This window comes from Cydia pomonella, chromosome 8 (assembly GCF_033807575.1).
Source record: "Cydia pomonella isolate Wapato2018A chromosome 8, ilCydPomo1, whole genome shotgun sequence".
Taxonomy (NCBI): Eukaryota; Metazoa; Arthropoda; class Insecta; order Lepidoptera; family Tortricidae; genus Cydia; species Cydia pomonella.
The window spans coordinates 5,694,959-5,714,936 of record NC_084710.1 but is presented as its reverse complement, the minus strand read 5'-3'; the positions used below and the strand labels follow the sequence as shown (position 1 = coordinate 5,714,936).

Sequence of the window (19,978 nt, the reverse complement as noted above, 5' to 3'; positions counted from 1 at the left end):
GGATATGATTCCACTAAATCTTAATCCAGTTGTCCAATTTCTGTATTTAGAGTATTCTTCCCTCTAAAGAGAGGGAAGAATAGCTTTTGCGATCCTAGCGAAATAGCGGTACTTTTTCTATGAAATTCCATTTCAGGAGAAAACGTTTTCCACTAATTAAATCTAACAAATCACTTTGATTTTGATGTCGATTGCTTCAGTATAATATAGGTTTAGTTTATAGGTGTCGCACAAAAATAAAAAGTGTTTTATTGAAAGTTATGAAAAAAAAAAACCTATAAACATAGTTTTTCATTGTGTCAATAATATACTAAAAAGTCATAGAACATGGAAAATATTTAGAAGAGGAAAAACGTTTAAGAATCATAAGAATCAAGCCGGCACCTTTTGCCAGCGGGTTCCCGTGAGACTTATATATGTATTTGGCCAAAATCTGAGACATTGTTGAAACATGCGCTCAACGCCCGCCTTTCACCAGATCGACCAGCAGCTCCCGCTGCCCACGTTCCCCGTGACGCTGGCGCCCGTGCCGCCGCCGCCCTCCGTCGCCACCCAGGACAGCATGGGTGAGTGGATAACTCTTACTACTTGCCTTAACACGAAAGTGGATGACCGCGCGAAATCGCCCCCTGTTTCGATCTGTTTATTAATTATGTATTCTTTTATTTTCAATGGAGCTAAAGGTCTGATTGTTATCACTTAGGCTTATATATATGTGACTGTTTGTTTCCTAAAAAAAAATCGCCTTTCCATACAAATGTAGTCCCCTTTTTCTCTCTGGATATTAACATTATTATAGTATTTTAAACAATCGTGATTTAATAGAGCGGGTTCCAGTTGAGTACCGTGTTTAGGCAATTGAGCTTGCTGAGTTGCCTAAGTGAGGTACGAGATTGAAAAGCTTGATTATATCACTATTGTATACAATACTTTTTCTACGAGTCATCAAAAATATTTTTTTTTGTACAATAAAACATAAATAAGTAACGAAAAGGTTGTTTTTTTAGAGGGGAGCGTTAAAAAAAATGCATGGGATTTATATTTCGCTCTTAGTTCCTATAATAATCAAAATATAGGAAAAAGTCAAACAAAGGGGCATAGCTATGATTAATACACATCACATGGAAAGTAGGGACTACGTCTGTATGAAGAAACGGTCATTAAAAATTAAAATCTGTTTCTCATTGTCTTCTCTTAGGTATAAAGCCATTCATCGAAGTGTCGATAGTGGAGCGTATAATGGAGCACAGCAAGGTCCGGCAGTACAAGTACTACAAGGTGCTGATACAGGAGTTCCACGTGAAGGTCGACATGGGCTTGATCAACGCTCTGCTCGGCATGTTCCCGCAGCGGCTGCTCACCGAGCAGGAGGCGGTGAGTCATATTGGATAGATTAGAGCCCCATATCCGCTACTTTTGTTGTAAATGGAATCAAAAATCCGTTATATGAAAGTTCAACGTTTGTCACATGTAACACGCTGTTAGAATTGTTTAGTAATTCCTATTGATAATTTTGATATTTGTGTTGGTTATGGGAATTATAAGTAAACAACACCACTACCATAAACAGACACTTGACGAATAATAGTATACAAAAAACATTAAGCATTGTCGCTCAACTAATATCTATCATCAGCTTGCTTCAATTTTATTGATTCAAAAAATTTACACAGCATTACAGCGAACTGATACACAGTGAATTAAACGGGGTTTGAATGAAACGGGAATGTAATTTCACCAATTCTATTCCATGTTAAGGCTTACTCGTCTGGGGTAGCTCAACAAATGCAAAATAGTACATTAAGATACAAGTGCGAAAAATAGGAAATTCGAAACGAGTGGTGATAAATTAAAACACGACCGAAGGGAGTGTTTTAAATCGACACGAGTTGCGAATTACCTATTCGCACATGTATCGTACAACGTTTTACAGTACATATGGCCCTTTAAATGTTCGACACAGTAACGTAATATGCTACTTTTCGCACTAGTGCTATAAAGTAGCCCCATATGTACTGTAAAAGGCGTTTTATTACATAGTAAATCAACTATGTGGAATCCCTATTCGTTGGAATAAAATACAAGTACACAATTTTTCTTTATCAATGCTTTTAGATTCCAAAATGATTAAAATACAAAAAAATATATATATATTTTATAAACTTGTCATCAAATATTTGCGAATAAAGTACTAAATGATTTAATCTTTCCCCAGCTGGAAGCCTTCCAAACGGACCTCGAAAACGCCAGACAGCCCCTAGAAGCACTAGCAGCCATCGGCGCTGCCTCCGACATGAAGAACTTCTACGACAACCTGCATCTGTCTCCGCTGAAAGTGCACGTCTCTTTCTCTCTCGGCGGCGCCACGCAGCTGCCGTCCTTTATCGGCACGGTGCTGCAGAGTATAGGCGTCACGCTCACTGATATGAATGATGTTGTCTTTAAGTAAGTAACTTCACAAACTAAGTTAGAACAAATTGAACAGCGTCTTGTACTCGTATTAGAATTTAATTTTTAGTCAGTCCAAAGGTTTAATATTAATTACGGATTAATGTTTGATTAAACTATTCTTGGATGGTAAATATGGCATATAAAAGCATCTGAAACTACCTACAATAAAATCGCAATATACGCATGCAGTATTGTTGAAAATGTAAACTAAAAGAGCAAGGTTACAAATATCACACTTTACATCTTTTAATTTCTACATAGTCTTGAGTTCTGTTTTTCAATAAAACTATATTAGTACTTATCTGTTGCGTATGACATTTGTCTTATCGATGTATCATTTTCCAGGCTATCGTATTACGAGCGTAACTTCGAGTTCCTCTCGCAGAAGGAGCTGATATCGCAAGTGTCGAGCCACTACCAAGGACAGGCCATCAAACAACTATACGTGCTAGTTCTGGGGCTGGATGTGATCGGGAACCCGTATGGGTTGGTCGTTGGACTCAAGAAGGGTGTTGAAGACTTGTTCTACGAGCCCTTCCAGGTACGTTTATTCCTTTGGCTTTACATTTCAAACGGAGCTGATATCGCAACTGTCGAGCCACTACCAAGGGCAAGCTATCAAACAGCTTTACGTGCCTTTATTTAACCCTTTTCCAGGCATAGTACGATTTATCGACCACATACGCGTCATTAGAATTTCAACTTTAGCATTCCGATTTAAGGTTCAAATTAAATTACACTTTCAGGAAATGTTACTTGTCTTCAAATGAATCATCAAACCTAGATTAATTGGAATATATTTGGATTTTTTGGGAAAACCTTGTAGACTGGTGCAGCCTGGGAAAAGGTTAACAATGCATTATTGGACAACCTGTTTGATGAATATTTTTTTTTTACTGGCACGAATTTACTCTAATCTTATGAAATAGATCACAACGTTGAATGGTTTGAAATTGATCGCAACTGTGATCGCGACGCAGAAAAAGCAAACTGTAAAATCTTAAACCTTTATTGATAAAAGCGACGAATGCCAATCAAAAATTAAACTTCTGTATTTTCGGTTATCTCATAATATTTTCGAAGTATTTTTTTCTGATTTTACATTTATTTTGCGAAATTTTGTTTTCGGATAAATTTTATTTTATTTACTTATCCTAAAAATACAATTATTTTCAAAAACTGACAAATTTTCAGAAGGTACCCAAATAGCGTAAGCAAACTTAATAATTACTACACGATGCTTTCACTTTAAAATAATATTGCCATTTAATGACATTATACAAAAAACATTACATGTGGAACATTATAATTGATGTTACCATTATTTTGCCAGGGTGCCATCCAAGGGCCGGGCGAGTTCGCCGAGGGCCTGTTCCTGGGCGTGCGCTCGCTGGTGGGCCACACGGTGGGCGGCGCGGCCGGCGCCATGTCGCGCATCACAGGCGCCATGGGCCACGGGCTGGCCGCGCTGTCGCTCGACAAGGTCAGTAGTGAATAAGGAGCAGACTGTTCCTGCGCTCGCTGGTGGGCCACACGGTGGGCGGCGCGGCCAGCGCCATGTCGCGCATCACAGGCGCCATGGGCCACGGGCTGGCCGCGCTGTCGCTCGACAAGGTCAGTAGTGAATAAGGAGCAGACTGTTCCTGCGCTCGCTGGTGGGCCACACGGTGGGCGGCGCGGCCGGCGCCATGTCGCGCATCACAGGCGCCATGGGCCACGGGCTGGCCGCGCTGTCGCTCGACAAGGTCAGTAGTGAATAAGGAGCAGACTGTTCCTGCGATCGCTGGTGGGCCACACGGTGGGCGGCGCGGCCGGCGCCATGTCGCGCATCACAGGCGCCATGGGCCACGGGCTGGCCGCGCTGTCGCTCGACAAGGTCGGTAGTGAATAAGGAGCAGACTGTTCCTGCGCTCGCTGGTGGGCCACACAGTGGGTGGCGCGGCCGGCGCCATGTCGCGCATCACAGGCGCCATGGGCCACGGGCTGGCCGCGCTGTCGCTCGACAAGGTCAGTAGTGAATAAGGAGCAGACTGTTCCTGCGCTCGCTGGTGGGCCACACGGTGGGCGGCGCGGCCGGCGCCATGTCGCGCATCACAGGCGCCATGGGCCACGGGCTGGCCGCGCTGTCGCTCGACAAGGTCAGTAGTGAATAAGGAGCAGACTGTTCCTGCGCTCGCTGGTGGGCCACACGGTGGGCGGCGCGGCCGGCGCCATGTCGCGCATCACAGGCGCCATGGGCCACGGGCTGGCCGCGCTGTCGCTCGACAAGGTCAGTAGTGAATAAGGAGCAGACTGTTCCTGCGCTCGCTGGTGGGCCACACGGTGGGCGGCGCGGCCGGCGCCATGTCGCGCATCACAGGCGCCATGGGCCACGGGCTGGCCGCGCTGTCGCTCGACAAGGTCAGTAGTGAATAAGGAGCAGACTGTTCCTGCGCTCGCTGGTGGGCCAGACGGTGGGCGGCGCGGCCGGCGCCATGTCGCGCATCACCGGCGCCATGGGCCACGGGCTGGCCGCGCTGTCGCTCGACAAGGTCAGTAGTGAATAAGGAGCAGACTGTTCCTGTGCTCGCTGGTGGGCCACACGGTGGGCGGCGCGACCGGCGCCATGTCGCGCAGCACAGGCGCCATGGGCCACGGGCTGGCCGCGCTGTCGCTCGACAAGGTCAGTAGTGAATAAGGAGCAGACTGTTCCTGCGCTCGCTGGTGAGCCACACGGTGGGCGGCGCGGCCGGCGCCATGTCGCGCATCACCGGCGCCATGGGCCACGGGCTGGCCGCGCTGTCGCTCGACAAGGTCAGTAGTGAATAAGGAGCAGACTGTTCCTGCGCTCGCTGGTGGGCCACACGGTGGGCGGCGCGGCCGGCGCCATGTCGCGCATCACAGGCGCCATGGGCCACGGGCTGGCCGCGCTGTCGCTCGACAAGGTCAGTAGTGAATAAGGAGCAGACTGTTCCTGCGCTCGCTGGTGGGCCACACGGTGGGCGGCGCGGCTGGCGCCATGTCGCGCATCACCGGCGCCATGGGCCACGGGCTGGCCGCGCTGTCGCTCGACAAGGCCAGTAGTGAATAAGGAGCAGACTTCCTGCGCTCGCTGGTGGGCCACACGGTGGGCGGCGCGGCCGGCGCCATGTCGCGAATCACCGGCGCCCTGGGGACACGGGCTGGCCGCGCTGTCGCTCGCCAAGGCCAGTAGTGAATAAGGAGCAGACTGTTCCTGCGCTCGCTGGTGGGCCACACGGTGAGCGGCGCGGCCGGCGCCATGTCGCGCATCACCGGCGCCATGGGCCACGGGCTGGCCGCGCTGTCGCTCGACAAGGCCAGTAGTGAATAAGGAGCAGACTGTTCCTGCGCTCGCTGGTGGGCCACACGGTGGGCGGCGCGGCCGGCGCCATGTCGCGCATCACCGGCGCCATGGGCCACGGGCTGGCCGCGCTGTCGCTCGACAAGGTCAGTAGTGAATAAGGAGCAGACTATTCCTGGACTCTGGTGGCCCACATGGCGGTAATCAGTCGCTCAATTAGCGAGTGGGTCGCTCGATCAGGTCAGAACGTCAGGGCTTGTATAGTCCAATCCGTTGATTAGCAATACTTAAAAATTGCTTTGACATTGTTGTAAAAATATTGTTCATTAATAGTATCCTCTTTTTTTAATTTATTTATTTAGAAACAAACAGTCTTATAAAACATGTAAGTAAATAAGCTACAGCTAGAATTTCTTATGATATAGACCTATAGTTTCCTATATGTAAAACATTTTATAATAAACTTAATACTATGAATTGCTATCCGAGTATAACAACTATAAAAGATAACAAATAATGTGATAGCTTAACCTAATTTCCACACTCATTTAGGGCCAGTTGCACCATGCCCATTTGATGTACTGATCATGTGTAAATATGGCGCTAGCGAATGCTAACTGCATATTTGGGTTGCACCACGCTATGTGTCCGTTAAAAAGTTACGCTGCCCTTAACCGGTGGCAGAGCACTGGTTAACAGCAAAGTCGTTCGATAAATATGGCGGCGCTTTTTGGAAATCGTCCGTATTTCACGAATTTATGTTTGATTATTAAATAATTTGAGTAAAAAGTAATGTAAATTATTAAAAATATATTTATAACAATAAAAAGGTGGAAATATCTAAACGCAAAAACGTGTGATAGTTGACATAATGGTTTTAAATGTCATTTTAGTTGCGAGACTACTTGTGTTTCATAAAATACATTAATTTGTTCCGGATATTCAAAGAAAAGGTGTGTTTTAAATTGAAATCGAGTGCAGAATGAGTTTAAGTTGAGGATAAGACCAGATTGATGCTATCACAGGTTAACAAATACGTCCCATAAAGTGAAACTCGACGGCATGTAATGAACACTATTTATCGACAGACTGGTCATTAAAATCAATTTAAAACGCTCTCTGTTTATTGGAATCAAGATAAGAATGTTATATCCCTTGGAAATATTAGTGGACTAACTATGATATTCGAAAACAGCGAGATGACAACTATAAACATATACAAAGTCGGCCTCTGAAAATCGTAACCCAGAAGAGAAGTGAACTATATTTATAACTATAAAATCACATAAAACAAGATGCTACATATGAAATCAAGTATTTTAGTGCGAAGAAAATGTATTGGACAATTCCAGACCAGTCGGCATAATAGGTTATATATAAGTGGGCAAAATGTGTACCTAATGTAAAACTGATTATAATACTTCAATTCATACATACTTGCTTGTGTTTTATTTGCTTTTACAACATATCTTATTCATTAACCCTAGAAACAACAACTTTGCAAGTAATTAACTAAAACAGTTTTATTTATGGTGATATTTATATTTAAATTAATATTTATTAGAATACAAAGTTACAATTAGATTAACAATTAACAGCTCCAAAAATCTACATTTATTTTGAGTGTGGGCTACCTGGGTATCTCTTATCTTCAATTATTACATTATACCTATTATAGGGTCCCGCACCCGTTAGCGACATGGCATGGCAGGGCGTCCTTCAGCATATTGCCGAGGCATCCCTACACATTGAGCTCTGCTTGTGAATGTCAAGGTATCCCTCTGGAATTTTCAGGTTTACCAGTGTCTTAGAAATGCCAGATGTTCTTAGCATTTGTTTGTGTGAGGGATGCCTCGGCACCTTGATACTACGCCAAAGGATCTCTTACTGTGTCTAGACAATAGTGGCCTCCGAGCCTAATAAAGTAATTCTTCTGGAAATATCGAATATACATGAGAACAACTGAGTAGTTTAATAGGTATAACCTGCAGTGGCAGCATGGTTCCATTTTTATCCACTTGTCACTATGCCTGTCACTTTTGCACATACATACTTGTTAGAACATGACAGGCATGGTGACAAATGATAAAGAGCTGACCATCTTAATTGTTTCCTTTCATACTGGATAACATTTATAAATATAACAGCCAATACCTGCGGCGGCATCATGGTTCCATTTTTATCACTTGTCACTATGCCCGTCACTTTCGCACTTACATACTTATTAGAACGGGACAGGTATGGTGACAAATGATAAAGAGCCGACCATCTTAGCCCTACTGGGTTAGATAAAATATAATATGGCCTCCCTTCTGTCACCTGAATTTTACTTGTATTCAACCAGTCATACAGTGAAGTTGTATATAAATAAATTACAATGTAACAATTGTATGTAACCCTAGCCATGTATTGGAAATAACATAACAGTTAATTAGTAAAAATATAATCCATAGGTCTTAATTTGCAAAAGAGCATTACAACATACTTTAGAGAATGTGTAAACCCATTATTTTTAAACCTGACTACACATTTATTATACACACGACTGATTACTGACAATACCCTACCTACATATTAACCCACCAATCCCTATTCATCATCATTTAAAACCTAACATACCTAAATAGCTCTAAAATCAGTCATAATAAAAGGCCCTCAGATTGATTTTATTTGTTTTCCCCATACCAGTTTTTCAACAGCCCATCCATGTTTCATAAATGATTTATATCATGATCACCCCAATAAAGAAAAAAATAAATAATAGTTGGAATAAACAAGTGAAGTCACCAGTATGACAGAAAATATAATAAGTAGGCACTTAAATATAATTGTGAAATAACTTTATATGTCAATTTTATATTTAATTATATGTCAATGAGTTGTTGATTTCTCTCCGGATAACCTTTTACCTCCATTAGTCACTACCTAAAAAGGATTTAGTGTAAGATAGAAAATAAAGTAAGATAAGGTAACTAAAAATGTATTTTATTATCAAAAATTAAATTCAGATATCATTTATAATACTTTATTTTTCGCAACAAGTTTTTCCAGTTAATCTAGTGTATGGTTCTTTGATTTCTTGAATCGATTCACTTGTGTGTAACTTTCATCTTGTATTCCATATCAAATGGTGTATATCAAACCTGAAAAGAAAGTAACATGAAATTATTGTGCATAAAAATATATTGTGATCCGTTTCAACCATTGGCAAAAAGAAAATGCTTAGATCAAGCAGGTTTGAATTAAAGTACAAAAGTAACTTGAATATCTGCTACTAACAGAACTAACAGTTATGTATTATTGTGTCAACAATATATGTAATTGGAAATGTTGCCCCAACTGTCGGTATTTGTAGGTAGCGTAGGTAATTCCTTGTGCTTAGGGCTCTGAAAGTAGTTAGGGATACGTATTAAACGAATAAGATAACTTACCGGGCAATGCAGCTCCTTGTTTAATTCGGTATTGCAGCTTGGAAAGCACTTGGACACTGAACAATCGTAGTCAGCAGTTTCACTTTAATTTAATGTGCCATTAATATAATCATTAATATATTCAAGATTGGCATGGCATACATTGTATAATATTTAGATTTAAAACCTGAAAAGAAACTAGTTCGCGCCTACAAGTTTTCTCGTTGTTGAAAAATTTGACAACTTTGACATTTATGACTGGGTTGCTATATGAAAAAATAATTCTACCATAAATTTTTTGGTAGGAACGCGTTCATAGTATGGCCACACGATTAGCGCCGACATTCTGTTATTTTATAGTTGGTGCAACGCATTTTATTTAGCAATCGTTAAGACCCCCACGTAAGCGTTAAAATTTAGCGAACTGTGCTTACGTTAGCAGGTGGTTTGGTGCAACTGGCCCTTAATAAAGAATAAACCTTTTTCTTAAATAACCCTAACGAACTGCCAAATATATCCGCGTTAATACACTTCTCGTTATACAACCTGCATGCGCGTTTAATGTACGATTATAGAAAATATGTTTATGCTATTTGATGTATATTTTCATAGCTGATGTTCATATCCAGAGAGGAAAATGGGGACTGCGTTTATATGGAAACGCGGTTTCGGGACGGGGACTTTCGTCTTAATTACGTGAATGGACAATGGCATGGTATGATATCTATTTTGGCAGGTTTTACCATAATGAGCCCAACTAAACTTACTCCATTTACTAAAACTGGTCCTGAAACTATCAACTTAGCTTTGGTTTATCTCACATATTTATGGGCGCCTAGCGCTATAGAACGACGATTAGTATAGTTATTAACTACTTATATTATAATTGCAAATACCAATCTCGCTCTCTATTAAGCTGAGCATTTTTTTCTCACTTTAAACAGTGGAAGTTTAGTTTAGTTTATTTATAGTTTATTGTTATGAATTATGTAATATCTGTGAAATAAATATATTTTTCGTGGAAGTTTTCAAATGATCGGATGGTTGCTTCACACATTTTAGAGTCGGACTCATGCCAGAGTACTTGATATAACAACCTTTCATCTTTAGTCATGTTTTTTAAATATTCTTTACCCATCATGAACAAACAGTGGTGTTCCGTACATTTGAGAGGCGTGCGCGGACCCCAAGCCAACACGTAGACGTTGAGATTTAATGCGATGTGAGGGGATGCTGCTCTTGTCTGTGTCATGGGACGCATGCAGAGGCAGCACCCGCCCGTGTGTAAGTGTAAGAGCAATTGAGAGATGATAAAATCTAAAATGAACTATTGGGTGAAAGCGATGAACTAAATACTTAATAATATTAATAGTATGAATAAATAAATATTTATTGTTAATTTATCCAGGACTACCAACGCCGTCGACGCGACAACATAAACAAGCCCCCAGCGAATCTACAAGAGGGACTCGCGAGGAGTGGAAAAGGTCTAGTCATGGTATGTAATTTTTTATAAACACGTTCATATCACTTTGTTGGTAACTGTCCGGTATTTAAGTATTCGTATCATATCGTATACCAGTCGTATCGTAACAATAGTCGGAGCTGAAACAAGTTAACCCCACTACCTACGGTATATTTTTCGCCTAAAACTTCCTTATTACAATATAGTCTAGTCGTGCAAAAAACTATATGTTTGTATGTGTATATTCCTTATTGTACATAGAAAAAGAAACACTAGAAACACAGTTACGAAGTAAATTAAATACAAAAAAAGGCGAACTCATCCCTGTATGGGATCTCTTCCAGTTATCACAACATCAGTATCAGTTAACAGTTATGTATAGATACTTAAGAGATTAATGTTTCCCCTCATCTTTCTACTTACACCTTTTCTTTTTACATTTCTTATTAGAAATCTTTTACAAATTTGCTATTTTGTGTCGTATTGAATTTAAGATAACTTTCGTCGATTTTTAAATGGCATTAATAGGTTGGCATAATATCTATGGTATAATATCTCAGTTGTATTTTAATATCATGTCAGCTTATGCTTTACTATTTACTATATAGGCAATTAGGCATGTACCATGGCATGTACCAAATAACTAGGTATATTGTCAACAAAACTAATACATGGGAGACTTTTTTAAAGAACGACCAGCTATTAGTAATTAAAATTAAGCTCTTTAAAATATTTTAATAGCAAAATTTTTGACCATGTTTACGACATTCGATTCTTCTCATTTTAGCGTTTTCCCGGTTTCATCCTATATGTGCCCGGGGTCCGCCTGTGAACCCTAATTCGAAGAATAGGCTCCGTCACTAGTTTTTACGAAAACAGGTGCCATCTGACCTTCCATCCCAGAGCTGCTACCTATCGCAACCTTGAAACATTTTTTGTCCGATTTATTTTGTTTATTTGACCGAAGGCGTATTTTTTTAAAACCAATTTTCAGAAGGGCATCGAATCTAACCTAACTTAACCTAGTCTCTTCTATAGGTTGACTTTTTCTAAATTTAAAATAATTACCGGGTTGTTAACCCCTTGACCGCCATAAACGTGAACTGACGTGAAACATGTATTTCATACAATTTTTTATTTTTTTTATTCTTTGAAATTTGGAGAACCTTTACACCTCCAAATCTTATTAATGTCATTATTATTGTGTATTATTATTTTTCTCAGACCGTGGGGACCTTATACATCTCCAAACTTGATGTATTAACCGTGGAGACTATACGTCTCTGTCATACTGTATAATATATTTGACTTGGTACATACTAGTTATGTATTCTGTAGCATTAGTTTATGAGACTGCTAGTTTAACAGTCCAGACGCGGTTTATTTATTTAGTATACATTTTATTTTGACACTTGGAGAGACTTTACACCTCCAAATTTTATTAGTATTAGTACTCTGACATTGGGGACCTTTTACATCACCAGATTTAATGTGTTTTTAACCATAGAGACTATACATCTCTATTGTATTGTAGTAATTATTTATTTTAAGATTATTATAATGTAATGTTTACCCAGGTATTGGCTGTTGTATTTATAAATGTTGTTATGTATTTTTCATGTCACTATATGATGTTACTATAAATGTTGTATTGACTTGTAAAAGAGCCCTTGAGGCCTACTTGCAGAATAAATTTTTAAATTTTGAATTTTGACTCATGCGGCTTTAGCCCAATATCAACCTTTGTGCATTCCGACAAGGTTCACGGTTGCGTGCACACGATTGGCGTGGCGTTCAGAGTTAATAGAACGCGTTCGGTGAAATACAAATTTGTCAAAAAGAAGTACCCGACAAACATTTTTCGAAGTTGCGATTATTTTATCGGTACATACCGGTACACGGATATCAAATGATATTTGGTACATAGCTTCCAAGAAACTCATTGGCACTCACTGGGGGTTGAATCTGCGGTTTGAAAGTTTCGTTACCGCTAGGACTAGGCCACTGATGCTTTTGTCCATAATATTAGATGTAAAGTCATTATTTTAGATACCCACTTTTGTTAACCGTTTATATTTTGATAAGCTTAACCTTTCGAGACCCGTGAGCTCCCTGGGTAGCTAGCTTCAAAAACCAATAACGGAATGTCGCTATATTTGTCCGGGTCTCGAAAGGTTAATTTAGCTGTTACTTTTAATAGTAAATAATGGTATACCTATTTGGTGCTTATCTAAATTAATAGGCACTAAAATATTAATTGACAGCCAAATTATATTATTACATGCCTAATAAATGCTATTGTGTCATACTTTAGATGCCCAAAAAACAATAAGCCTGTTTAAGAGTCAGAGTTTAAAATGGAGCGGATGTTCTAAAATAATGTTTACAGTACATATGGTGCTTACTTTACCGCACTAGTGCGAAAATTTACATATTACGTTACTGTGTCGAACATTTAAGTGCCATATGTACTGTAAAACGTTGTACGATACATGTGCGAATAGGCAATTCGCAACTCGTGTCGATTTAAAACACGCCCTTCAGTCGTGTTTTAATTTATCGCCACTCGTTTCGTATTTCCTATTTTTCGCACTTGTATCGTAATGTACTATTATAGTACATATGGGTGCTACTTTACCGCACTAGTGTGATAATTAACACATTATGTAACTATGATAAAAAATTTAAAGGGGCCATATGTACCGTAAAATGTTGTACGATACTGTGCGAATAGGCAATTAGCTACTCGTGTCAATTTAAAAACATTCCCTTCGATCGTGTATTAATTTATCCCATTCATTGCGTTATCCCATTTCCTATTTTTCGCACTTTTATCGTAATATATTACACTAGTACTATAGTGCGTGTTCATTCACGATGACGCGCAGATTTGTCAAATCTAACCTTTAATAACATGACAATAGGAGTCAAGGCACGCGTCGTTGTGAATGGCACGACCTATATCTTATAGCCTCATGGGTTACACTACATAACTATAAATTATCTATATTACATTAAGTACTTTGCACAGACTACACAAGGATCAATGCATGGTAACTTACAGTTTTTTCAACCGTGTCACTCTAAATAATGCTAGGAGTCATGAACTTATGTATCAAAACTGACTCGAGACAGAGAAACCAAACTAGAGAATTTATTAATAATTAAGGGTATCAATGGACGTCCATTAGACGATGGCAATTATTCCATTCCATTCCATTCCATCCTCGGCTTGGTGGACTCGTTTTTAAACCGCTTTCTCTATTTTCCTGTTACCCAAAATAAAATACTGAATAAATTACTCAATCCAGTGTAGATATAGTTCCATGACTGAAGTTGCGCGTTTGCGACGTTTTCCATCCTTTTTCTTTACACAACATAACTATAAATTATCTATATTACATTAAATACTACACAAGGATCAATGCATGGTAACTTACAGTTTTTCAACCGTGTCATTCTAAATAATTCTAGGACTCATGAACTTATGTATCAAAACTGGGTCGAGCTTAAGAGTATTAATAAATATGAATGACGGACAGAGAACCAAACTAGAGAATTTCTTTAATAATTAAAGGATCAATGACGTCAATAGATGATGGCAATTTGTGCGAGTGAGACGCCATCCTCGGCGTGGTGACTCTCGCTTTGGACCGCTTTCTTTATTTCCTGCTACCAAAATAAAAATACCGAATAAATTACTCAATCAGTGTAGGTATAGTTTCCATGAGTCCAAGTTCGTTTTTGTGACGTTTTCATCCTTTTTCATTGATTATTAAACCTAATATTTAATTTTTTCTTGTTATGTGTGGTTACCACGTATTGACCGTTACACCATCACCCCTGGCGTGTTCGACGGCGTGACGGGCGTCGATTCCACGAAGCCGATAGAGGGCGCGCGCTCCGAGGGCGTCGAGGGTGGTCTTCAAGGGCCTCGGTCGCGGCGCCGTTGGTCTCGTCGCGAGGCCTACGGCCGGCGTGGTTGACTTCGCTCGGGATCCTTCGACGCTGTTCAAGAGGTGAATTATTAGGGAGGCCTACTATCACTACACATGTACACTGTTATTCATGGAGTCGATAGAGAGCGCGCACTGAGGGCGTCGAGGGGTTCTTCAAGGGCCTCGTTACGAGACTTCGATGCTGTTAAGAGGTGAATTAGAGTTCTAGGTTCATGGTTTCTCGATAGAGGGCGCGGTCTGAAGTAGTGGGAGCGTGTTGTGCAGTACACCGAGTTTTAAAATGCCTGTTTAAGTTTAACATATTATTAACTAACATATATTATGTATTACTTGCATTATGCCATTTTTATAGCCCGACAAGTTTTCTATGAAAACCTCCGCCACGTTGCGGATTTTAATGTTATTAATTCCTTTTACTGGACACGACCAGTATTACAATGTTTTCGTGGTAACACCACTATCCCAGGCCTTAATAGCCACTTGTTAGGCTATAATGTCAAAATGAAACTCACAATTACTATTACTATTTTAATCTACACGTTTATGCATGTTATGTCTTGTGAATGACGTAGGTAAAGTGGTTGCATGATGTTGAAATGAGTGACGTTACTGACGATGTTGTACGGTCAGCTGCAGAGAAAGTACACCCCCCCCCCACCCTGCATATAAAATTTCTTTGCAAAGGGGGGGTACCTTTTCTCTACAGCTGACTGTACATATACAAGCTTTTTATAGCTTTGGAGTATGAGTTCTATACACTTGCTTTTTTCTCGCCTTTTTTGCCCGGGTTACAAAATGTGTGGTCTTATTTTATTCCATATGCAAATAACATTTCCGTACTATATCTATACTTTGACTGAATAGACTCCAAGGATTAGCTTAAGTACATACGGGAGCATCCATAAAATACTTCTTTTTCCCCTTAGGAATGTGTTCGTTAAGAACCAAAAGAATGTTGCCCACTTGAGCTGCGCTGAGCGAGGATAGCTAAATGAAGTGGTTCTATTGGTTCTTAAAAAACACATCCCTCGCTAAGCATCCTCGCACGAGCTTTTATTATAGCTTTTTTATAACATTTTATGATTTCTGTTGGATAAACTTTTTTGAATATTTTTTTATAATTCAGGACGCTACGAGTATAGGCGAGGTTATAATGAGGTATTAAGATACTTATCGCCGCGTAGCCATGTTCGGATACTTTTCGATTATCATGCCAGCGTATTTCATGGATGGCCCCTCGTGCGAAACTAATACGCGTTTAGGAATTTTGAGTAATATGCAAATTACCCGTCATTACCAAGGCCTCGTGCTAGTAGGAGAAAATGTACTAGATAGAAATATATTTGTGGGTTTAACTATTTAACTACACGGTTTGCCATCGCCTTAGACATTGGGCGAACATGGTCTTGTTAAAAAAGACTGCAGCCCTTGTTTGTTATCTGTGATGTTTAATTTCTTCCCGACGACCCCTTTTATGAATGACAATTTCCGAGCGAAGCGAGTAACTTAACTAATCGCTTTTCGGCGAAGGAACGGTCGCAAGGGAAACCGGTCGTCCAGTTTCTCTTTCTGGATTGTGAGGTCAGATGACAGCCGCAAACAATATTAGATTGCCAAGCGACCCAGGGCACCTTTATCGCGATCAGGAAACGCTAGGATAAGATGTAGTGTTGAGTGGCTCGCGGTTATAGGGCATAGCGGAGGCTTGCGCGGCGTGGTCGTGATGCCGATCCGCGGCGCGCAGCAGGGCGGCGCCGGGCGGCTTCTTCAGGGGCGCGGGCATCGGCGTGCTCATGGGCATCGTGGGGCGCGCCCCGTCGGCGGCATCGTCGACTTCATTACTGGACTGTGCACTACTGTCAGAAGGTCCCATGCTCATACACTGTATTACGACTTACTTCATTTCGATCATAGGGCTGTTCGCCTCCGTCAAATAGTCGTCCACCTGTGCCACGAAACTTGCTCGACGCTGACGGCCATAACATGTGTGTTGAGCAACGTATGGTGGTCGGATAGTGCTGTGGCCGAGTGGTCTTTTACATAATGATTGACGTGGCGATTAGTTTTTCACTACGGTTGTAGGTAGTTAACAGTAGGGTATTGGGGACACGAGGCTGGGTAGTTGGAAATTACAATATCTTTACGGATCACTTATTTCGGGCATGCCAAATTTTTATTATGGATTTGCTTGCGTGATGTTAGGGCCGTCCTTAAAATACGCAAAATTAGCAAATATTTAAGACGTTTTTCGCGTTTTCGTTTCGGCGCATTCTATTTTGAAATTCCATTCTTTGTAAATAAAGAATTAAATGACTGTGGGTAGGTTATTCTTGTGTTTTTCTACTACATTTCATTCACTTCTCAACCCTCATATCCTTTTGATTACGTATTTTATGGATGGTCCCACGAACAGCGAAAGAACACCTTCATGATTCTAAAAAAACAAAGTTTCCGCAAAAAATAAATTATTTTGTATGTTAACAATAACAATATATATTTTTCACTAATTAGTGAACCGTAATTATAATACATACCTATAGCATTTTCCTTTTGTAAGTAGTAAAATGTTGCTTAGTTCATAAACAGCTTTAGTTTTTCAGTTTTGTAGTATTGTTATCAAGTAAGGTTGGTCTAGTTACTTAATGTAGCTCCATCGGAAGTAAGTAAGGTATAGGTTATAATTTATTTTACTACTTATGAAATTATATTAGTCTCGGATAAATATACCCAATATTACGTATTAAATGTTATGTGTCTGTAGGGCGGCTGACTTGTCAGAAGGAGACGACGAAGCGGCGCGCCGCGCGCTACTTGCCGGTCGACACCGGCGTGCGGCCGTACTCGCGCAGCCAGGCCGAGGGCTACAAGATGCTGTCCGAGCTGGAGAAGGTACCGTGTCTCGGACTGACGCCGCTAACAGAATATCTTTTCGTTTTTATGGGTCATACAAACAATGTTATAAGCCAATGACGTCCACGATTTCGGTATTATCCAACCACGCTAAGTTTCTACCGGCTTGGCACTCTTGGCAGTGACTGTACTTCACATGGGCGACTTAGCGTGATCGGACTGTGCAACATGAAACCTTCGTTTTACGAAAGAATTTGTACTCTGAAGGAAAATAGTTGAGAAATGATCAGTGATCACGTAGGTGCTGAAAATCCAATATATATATACAATATTATCTCCAAATATATGTAATTTCCGACTATGATCGTTTTGATCAGCTGAACTGATAATTATGTTTATTTTCATCAGGGCAAGTACGTGAGCACAGACTCATACGAGGCCCACGTGTGGGTGATCCCCGCCAAGGAGGCGGTGATGTGCACGGACAAGCGGCTGCTGTACCTCGAGAAGAACGTGGTCTTCGGTGGCTGGCAGGTATGTGTAGAAAGCTGGATCACAGAATAGAGAAACAGTACTACGTAAAGTGGAGTTCAATAGAAAAAAACAAATAATTTAAACAAACCAATAGGATTGTTAACACATCTTGAATTTTATAACTACATCTTGTTAAATAGATAGAAAATAGAGCAATTGATCACAATAAATTAGAACATAAAAATATATGAAAATAATAATAAAAAAATACAAGAACTCAGTTTCAAATTTTTTTTTTTAAATATCCAATAATCTAAATCTCGTTATCTGCCTCATTCGAGAGATTTTCGCGTTATCAAATCGCCTTGAATGCAAATGTCATAGTAAAAACTAATGTATAAGTTATTCTATGGTTTACAATATGTGCTAGTGCTGCACTCTGGCGGCAGAACATTGCAGTAATACCCCCTATTGAATGAATTTTATGCGTTGTGTTGAGTTCTATACGAGTCTAATCTACATAATTCTTTTTATCATGTGATATGATGAAACTACCATAGATACATTTTATATAACATCATCATCATCATCATTGGCCTTTAACATCAATTAAATGATGGTTTAAAAACCCTTTACCAGGCTGACAGTTCAAAAATGACAATCGAATGTCAGTCTTACTCATCGAAAATAGAACACATGTTTGAAGAGCCGCATGTGGGAAATATATAACCCTTAGCCTGGTAAAGGGTTAAACAGCGCCCATAACATTGTGGCATTTACGTAAATGACTAGCAAGTCCAATTCGAGAGCGGCAGCCGCGACCGCATAGCGGGCAGGAGAATGTCATGCCCGGTGACGAAGGTGGGAAATCAGCGCGCTGGTGTCTCAGAATAACATACTTACATGTAAACAAAACGATTTTAAAGTTTTTTCACTTTGGATGTTTGATAACAATTTGACTGTATGACATCACAGGCCAATATTCTAAACTTAAACGCAATACTTACCACGGTTCGTTTGAGCACTTCGTATAGGTAGCAATAAAGAAGAGAGCTCATATAGAGCCAACAACATGGGAGAGTCTAGCTGGTGACCGTCCACAGTGGAGGCATATTGTGCAGACGCAGGTGCGTGAATTCGAAGCCAGGCGGCGCACAGAACTTGACGATAAGCGTGACGAGCTAAAGGCCACAGGCTATTACATATAATTACGTCGGAGGGGTGCTGACCTGCAGCGAGTGTGGCCGCACATTCGCTGCTAAGATTGGCTACGTCAGTCACCTGAGAGCGCACCAGCGACACTCTCAGCGGTAGAAAGCAGTTGCTGTGGCCGAAAACGGCTAGGAGACGAATATAGCAATAATAATTTGTATATGTAACCTAAACTTGGCCGCCATCAGAAAATCGGAACGTGTAGACGCCAATGTTTTTATACTATTGCGCAACAAAGTAACTTTTTAATGGGAAAATCCTTATTTATAAAACTATTTAATCAGTTCTTGCAAGTTGATTGGTATTAGGTGATCAGAACGTGTAGGCGGCCACCTTTTTTTAAATTGCTCAACAAAAATTCACGTGCAAAGATTCTACTGGTTACGATACTTATATAAATTTTACTATGTAATCAGTTCTTGTGACTACATTGGCATCCGCTTAGGTTTTAAATAAAACAATATACGTGATGTTATCATAGTAAATAAGTGTATTAAAAAACGGAGATAAGGTGCACTTTTTTATTGCAAAATTTACGAATGTATCATACCCAGGGTGATGTCTAGAATGTTTCTAAGTCAGACGAAAAAATATTTTTGTATTTTGGTTTTTAAACATTCGAGTCTATTAACCGACCCAAAATCAAGTCGAATTTCAAGATAAATTGTCTTCTCATGTTAACTCCCTCCTATATCATAAGATCATAACTATTATACGGCGCTAAATTAAAGTGATTTTATTTTGTACAATATTAATTAATTATTGTTTGGATACTACGAAGGAACATAAGACACAAAATGCCCCAATAGGTAAATGCATATACTACTTCCATATAGAAAAATTGCTTAGACTGCTA

At 40.3% G+C, this 19,978-nt stretch overlaps 1 protein-coding gene across 1 annotated transcript in view; it reads left to right on the top strand.

Moving 5' to 3' along the window:
* LOC133520310 (intermembrane lipid transfer protein Vps13-like) overlaps positions 1-19,978 on the top strand; it is an 89,239-nt gene that overhangs the window by 66,306 nt on the left and 2,955 nt on the right. The window contains 13 exon segments of the mRNA XM_061854679.1: positions 395-473; positions 475-566; positions 1,199-1,374; positions 2,216-2,445; positions 2,797-2,992; positions 3,785-3,934; positions 10,571-10,661; positions 14,474-14,547; positions 14,549-14,624; positions 14,756-14,777; positions 17,348-17,366; positions 17,368-17,475; positions 17,845-17,970. Of these exon segments, the coding sequence (XP_061710663.1) occupies positions 395-473; positions 475-566; positions 1,199-1,374; positions 2,216-2,445; positions 2,797-2,992; positions 3,785-3,934; positions 10,571-10,661; positions 14,474-14,547; positions 14,549-14,624; positions 14,756-14,777; positions 17,348-17,366; positions 17,368-17,475; positions 17,845-17,970 (1,439 nt within the window).